Source organism: Neltuma alba, unplaced genomic scaffold (assembly GCF_004799145.2).
Source record: "Neltuma alba isolate B1F8T4 unplaced genomic scaffold, ASM479914v2 tig00005690_pilon, whole genome shotgun sequence".
NCBI lineage: Eukaryota > Viridiplantae > Streptophyta > Magnoliopsida > Fabales > Fabaceae > Neltuma > Neltuma alba.
In genome coordinates, this window is record NW_021634201.1 from 28,979 (window position 1) to 36,571 (window position 7,593).

The 7,593-nt window shown below is 32.8% G+C and overlaps 1 protein-coding gene across 1 annotated transcript; it reads left to right on the forward strand.

Moving 5' to 3' along the window:
- The first annotated feature begins 1,120 nt into the window (after window positions 1–1,120).
- Window positions 1,121–2,801, forward strand: LOC114748387 (uncharacterized). Its single transcript, XM_028936767.1, has 5 exons — window positions 1,121–1,220; window positions 1,317–1,378; window positions 1,667–1,832; window positions 2,368–2,426; window positions 2,559–2,801. The coding sequence occupies exons 1-5, from the start codon at window positions 1,121–1,123 to the stop codon at window positions 2,799–2,801; spliced, it is 630 nt and encodes a 209-aa protein (XP_028792600.1).
- The last annotated feature ends 4,792 nt before the right edge of the window (window positions 2,802–7,593 follow it).

Here is a 7,593-nt window from a genome sequence, read left to right on the forward strand (position 1 = left end):
ATTTTATGAACTCGGTTGGTCCAGATAATGATTGCCAAAAAAAAAAAAATTCATATCCCTAACAAAGTACTCCATATTCATGTTTTAAAAGAGGTAAAACAATATTGTTAAGAGTTTTCTTCAATTTTTCCTCGAAACAATGGTCGAGTCATCTATTGTATCATGTACTATTAGCAACTTTCTCGGAAATTTTACAACTTAATATGGACAAATAATTGCTATGAAATACTTTTATTTTTGGGAACAAGCCTGTAATTATACACTTAATGCAAACTCGATATACACAAATATGAAATATCACGGTTGATTAATATTTTTTCATCTCGTTTTGGAAGGTAATGCAGTTCAAAATTAAGGTGGTCATCCCTGCCATATGGTATATATTTGACTAGAGGACGTGGCTGCAGTTACTCCAATTTGGCATGAGCTGGACTAAAACAGATATTTATCAACCAGTGGAAACCAGAGAGAATCATATGAAAATTGTAATTTTCATTTTAATTCTCAGGAGATAATTTATAATAAAATATAAATAACAACTTAATAAAATTAGTTGTATATATATCTAGCATGAGCATATGATATCTTGGCGAACGCAAGAAGATCGCTGACTGATAAAATAATTTACAGATTCGGTGCGACAGCAGCTTTAATATATTATGCCTCACAGACAAGAAGAAAACAGACAAATATATGTAAATCAAAACCAAATTATGACTTTTTAAGACTATAGTTTGATTCAGTTCAAAGCAGAAAATGTTGTTCAAACTTGAGGTTGAGGAAATCCCCCTTTTTTTAATAATGCTTTTGTAATTTTCATGTTGTTTAAAAAAATAACATTTGGATTAATTTATTCATCTAGTTTTGAGCTTCCCTATGTTTTTCCACAAACCAAGGAATATTATAATTGTTAGACGAACAGGTGTCGGAACCCTAGCTTTGACTTGGGTTGGTATAACCCATCTATAAAACCTCATGAGGTTTAGCTTCTAAAGCTTTCTCTTTCACTTTGCAAAAAGTGCCTCACATCCCTAACAAAAGAATAAGAAGGAAAAGAAAAGTAGAAGCAGGAGGAGGAGGAGGAGAACAAGTAGTAGTAGAAGAAGAAGAAGCACGCAAGATGAAGAAGCAATACTGCACTACTATGCTAGTTAGATTATTACTGGGATTTCTCTTTGTTATCAATGCCCTAGGGCACTCGTCTGCAACAGATATTCTGGGTAATGATCTCTGGATTTCTCTTTATTTACTTCCAAAATATATGAAACATTAAACTACAGATTAAATGATTCTATATATATTTTCAAAATCTTCAGGTCAGAACGAGAATCAAAAGGAGCTTGATGCCACTAGAATTAGCTCCACGTTCGCTGAAAAGGTAGGTCCCCCCCCCCTCCGGTTATTACAATCACCAATATCTTCTTTGAATTTCTTTGAGCTATATATTTCTCTTCCAAAGCACTTTTATGGCCATACCGATCGACTTTAACTGAACATTTCGTCACCAATTAATGACACTGAAATATATAGTATCTGGGGTTTCTTCGATTATATTAAAAGGGCATAAATTACACATATTCCACTTCACTTTTATCACCTGAGCTAACATGAGGTAACTTTGCAGTGTATTTGACTTAATATGATTGTAAAATGATTTTGTGGACAGGAAACACCTGATGGAAGAAAAGCTCATCAGTACCATGTGAGGAAGCTAGGGTTTGGAGGGAAGAAGAAGTCAATGGTGATTCATAATAAAGAATCAAATATGGAATTTTCTGGGAAAGAAAAAGATTCATCAGAAGGAGGAGGAAGAAGGGCTTCAAAGATTTCAGGTGCAACCTATTCTGATGGAATATGTGACTTTGAAAGGGAGGGAGGTATAAATGTAAAATGTAAAGTACTGGACCACAACAAAAGTACTTCTTCTCGTACTTCTATTTCACCCACCACCAGAAAGTTCAATATGGGTGGTACTTTTGTAGCTTTTACTGCTGATTATCATGGGCCTAGTCACCACATACCCAAACATAATTGAGTGAAAAGCTTTGAAACCCCTTGTGAGTAATGAAAAACTTGATCTTCAATATAATATGATCATTTAATTTGCTTGTATATATGTTTATATTTGTGTTCTTGTGTGTATCCCAACTTGTTCTTGAATATAATATACATCATGCTTGTACCAGAAATCCTTGATTTTGGGAAACGAGAAGTTTTTAAATCTTAATTGTGATATCTTGCGTTTGAAAATTTCATCGTTATTTGTGTCTGATTATTGATTAGTTAGAAGCTAGTGTGTTAATTAGTCATGTTTTATATAGATTATATTCTCAGGGTAATCACCTGTGTGGTTCCTATATTCTGCAGCTGAGGATGATGATGCTTTGAAAAAATCTATGGGACGCCTACGAGAAGGAGACAATCAGGTTAGTTTCATTTTTCTTTCTGAAAAGGAAAAGAAATCATCTTCTTCAGAATACAGTGATCACGCACATATATATGGAAGCCACCAGTAAAATTATATTGTTAAATTTTGTTTCAAATGTTCACACAAGAAGGAGGATCAGAGCATTGCACGTAATCTCTCCGAGAGTACGAACTCAAACCATTCACAACAAATCTCTGAAGAATCTCATCGAGCACATGACGGAGGAACTGATAATAATACTCAGAAAGTCGAAGAGAAAGGCAAAAGGAGTTTCCAGACTGAAGAAGAAGAGGTTATGAACTTCGTGCGCATGGATTACGGGGGAATGGCTCGCCGCAAGCCACCCATCAACAATGACGAACCCAGAAATTGATCATATATATATATATATATATATATATATATTTATAGTGATGGCCTGCTAGATAATATATCGATATATGTGTAGCTAGGCTCACAATTTTGCCCCCTATTAACAAGTAACTACGAGTTTGACCTAGATATAATATATATAGAGGCTTTTTTTTTTTGCTTTCTGGTTTGGTTTTGATGAATCATAGGCAGTGTTATATAAGATCTAGTTTGTTTTTTGACCTGAATATATAAGATCTAGTTAACGCAAACTTGTTTAATTTGTTTTTTTTTCGTTCGTTCAATCATGCTGGTGTAGGAAAAGATTAAAAAAAATTATAGTAGCGGTTGGTGTACATTACATGTATTGTGGTTAATTATTAAATTAAAAGACATTTTTATTTTTATCCTTAAACCATACTTGTAGTGATATTGAGCATCCTAAACTATTAAGTGGTCTAATATTATTTGATGGAATATGGGATAAGGACAATTATTATTAGATGGGTTAATATAATTTTTATTTCTTTAAATTTGTCTTCATTTTAGTTTTGGTCCCTCAAGTTTCAAACAATTAGATTTTGATCTCTTAAGTTTTTTTTATTTAAAATATTGATTTCTATAATTCAGTAAAAAAACCCATAACATTTTGCCTTTTTAGGGACTAAAACCTGTGGTTTGAAAGTTAAGGAAAAACCAAAATGGGAGCAAATTTGAAGAATTAAAGATTATATTAACTCTTATTAGATTAAATTTAAAATTTTATTATTAGGATATGATTTAGATTATTATTTTAATTTATTATTGTTTTATGATTTTAAGACTCTGATTAGGATTAGCATTTATTATTATCATTACTATTATTATTATTATTATTATTATTATTATTATTATTATTATTTACTTTATATTATATTGGTAGTATTGTCAAATATGGGAGATTTTGAAAGAAGGGCGTGTTGGGAAGCACCAACTTAATTTTGATGCCAAAATTGATGTGAAACAAACAAAATAAAGGAGAAGAGATCAAGAAAAGAAGGCATTAAGGAGAATTGAGAGGGAAACTGAAATCTGGATAATTCAATCAATATTCAAAATCTACAAAATCCTGACAATACTTATAAAGTAAATAATAATAATAATAATAATAATAATAATAATAATAATAAAAATAAATGCTAATCCTGAGACTTAAAAAAATAAAACAACAATAAATTAAAATAATTGTAAAATAATAATCTAAATCGTATCCATATAATAAAATCTTAAATTTAATCTAATAATAATTATTATCCTCATCTCATATTTCATCATTATCACTTTCAAATTTTAAAAAAATTGCAATGTGGTCCTAGCTGTTAAAAGAGAATATTAAATATGTGGCGTCGGGCATACATATATGTTCATGTATGCCTTTAATAGATGTTTGCTTGCCTGTAACAATTGTAGGGCTTTGTGACATTTTATTATTGTCTTTTGTTTTGTTTGTACGATACTTGCATAGTGTATGATTCAAGTCAAATCCTAGGCTTTTATATTTTATAGAATAAAACTCTTCTCGTACATTTAGATTGTATAACGCCAAATTACTTAAAGTAAACTAATCCAAACATCCATTTAGTGCTTATGTGAGAATGGTTCAGGCTTCATTTTGTGAGATGGCATTAAATATTAAAAGCACAAGTAGTTTGTGTTTTCCAATTTTATAGTTGATTTTGACATGCACGAAAATATTTATTAAAACAAAAGATAATCATGATTTTAAGTCTTCATCTTATGAATTAACTTTTAATTTAGTTGCAACTTAACTCTTTAAATTTAACTTTGTAATTTAGTTTTTAAAATTTATATTCCGCATAACAATTTCATCCTCAATAATAGCAGCTAAGATGAAAACTTTTTCCTAAGCCACCTTCATGCGGATCATTACCTCAATTCAAAATTAGCACAACGGTCATAAGGTACATATCGTATAAAACAGTAATTAAATTAACAAGAGTAAAAATAAAACATGATTTTTTTAAAAACTAATTACACATTTGCTTCACATGTTTTTTTTTTTTGGCGAGACACACGTAAATATGCAATTATTATTAGGATAGGTAACAACTAACAGTGATAAATGTTTAATTTATTATTACTAATTTCACCGGCTAAATTGTTAACCGCAAAGGCGCTCCTCCGTACCGCTAGAGAGTGCATATCACGCCGCGCGATCTTCCCGTCACCGCCTCTGTTCACACACTCGATACAAACACAACGGCTTTTTCAAATCTTTCAATATAACTCAGTCCCTCGCACTTTCCGTCGCCCTCCTCTCGGCTCTCGATCTCCTCTTTCTCTCACTTTCTACTTCCTTCTCTGCCTTGTTTTCTCTCGGTTCTCGGCGTGAATACGTGCGGCGATTATTAACAATCAAGACGCACAACTTTCTGCCGGATGCTCCGTTGAGCCGCCATATGGCGAGTATGGCGCCGTCGTCGCGTCACCGCCTCGGTTCAGATACCTAATACACAAACGCACAACTGCTTCTTTAGATCTTTCAATTTACTCCCCATCCCATCACGCTTTTTGGATCCCTCCTCTCAACGGCCTCTTGCTCTTTCCTTTCTCTCTCTTCTTTTTTTTTTTTTAAAACCAAAATCTCGGCTTTCTACCTTTTCTCTGTTCTCTCAACTCTCTGTCTCCTCTTCCTCGCTTTTCTGCTCATGGCATGCCGACTTAGTCGAATCAAGGGAAAGAGAATCTTGCTTCCTCGCCCTTGGAGACTGAATTCACAGTCTGGAGAAACTTTCAAGAGAAAATTGGCTGAGGCCTTTTTCGTGAATCGCGTCAGAATGCTGGCCTTCAAGAACAAGCCATCAACCCTGAAAGAGCCTTCTTCTCCTACTCTTGGTTACAAATCCTCCAATCGCTTGCGAGATATTCCTCAGGTAACTATTTTGTTCATAATCGAAGTTTTCTAGTTATACATTTTCTTTTTGCAGTTTTCTAGATATTCCTCCAGTCGCTCCTGATGGATGGAATTTAGCCATTGTTCTTAACGATTCTCATTGGGATTTCATCATAGATAGGAAGGTATAACATTTAGGTTCTGTGAACAAGTGAAAACCTTTTATTTATTCTAGCTTAACAATAAATTGCAACCTTTCTTCCGTTTCCCACGGTTTTCCTGATAATCAACTCAGATTTTGTAGATGGCAGAGCTCCCTGGTCATACATCCTCAATTATATTTCTCTAATAGGATTGATTCAGCTGGAGAGAAAGGATTATTTAAGACATTCAAAGTTACTTCCTATGAACCGAATGATTGTCTTGAACTTTTTTCTCTTAGTTGAAATTTCTTGAACCTTTGTTTTCCAAACAACGTTATAAAGATCCTAGGTTTTAAAACAGTTAATGTGATTACGAGGGAGCTAAATGTTACAGCATGTACTCTGTTGTCAGACTAATTGCGGGAGACCTAAGTAGGCAGGGGGAACTTGCCCTCAAAGCTAGGTTGCAAGAGGAAAGAGCAATCTTCTTAATAGCCAGTAGCCTATTGTCTTAACGGGCATATATGTGCTTTTGCTAAGCTGGGCTTATATAATTAGTATATATCTAAACTCTCTACTTTTTGAAACATTATCGTATAAAACCCAAGTCATTGATATTTTGTAATGTTCTCCTACTAAAGCTTTATACCTGGTTTTGTGGGGCATGCTTTCTAAATTTAATGTACTACCCAATGTCAATTCTAGATTAAATTTCTATTCCATGTATGAGGTCTCCATACCGTAAACAAATCATATTGTGCAATTTAATGATTCCTTTTATTCTCGCTTCTGTCATATTTCTGACTGTTTTCCATGACCATGTTTAATTTCATTTTCTGCTCCCTCAATATGATTGGTAACTTATTTCTTTTAATGGATGGGCAGGATCAATAAACTGTAGGTTCTCGTTCTAGCCCATGGCGATCTTCTCCTGCATCTAATGGGGAAGCTATATCATCTAATTACAATACGAGGTAGGCCGTTCACCAAACTGCACTGTATTATCTCTCCGTGTTTCATTATTACAATGTTAGCTCTTAATAATGACTTTTTAGCAATTTGCTCGTTGGCTTCAGATTTTTATTTTCTTTAAGTGCCAATTATGAATTTTGACTTTTCTTAACTATCATTCTTTGAGTAGGGCAAGAGATTATGCAGCTGAGTTTGAGCTTTGCTTTAAGCTTGAGTATCTAAGTTGGATGTCGGAAACAACTCTGAAAATATTACTAAAGTTACTCCTAGAGGGAATCCATAAAATTATATACAATTTCATTATTTGATCCTGTTCTTAAATGATTCCTAAAGCAAACATCTAAAGAAAAGTAGTTGTAGTGACACAAGAATTTGAGAATTCTTAAAATCAGCAATAACAAATTAATTAGTTAAGTAAGTTAATATCTAAAAAAAGCAGAAAGGGAGAAGAAACAATGGGTATGGTTGAAGGTGGTAGTAGTAGTGACAATAATAATAATAATTAGATTTGCATGTTTCATAATTATATTTAAATTTTAAATTGATTGCAACAGAGTAGGTATAACACCTAAAAATGATAAGGATATTAATGAAAGAAATAATTTTGAAATGAAAAATAATGAATATTAATATCTCATTGTTATATTAATGTTTATAAAATTATCAAAATATCTCAGTAAAACCCACGCTTGTTTTCATGGCTTTGATTCATGCTTGATTGGTTTTTTATCCTTGTAGGCTAGGTGTCTACGCTTGTTCTCGTGGTTTCAAGTCACACTTACTTGGTTAGTTACTCTGATGTATGT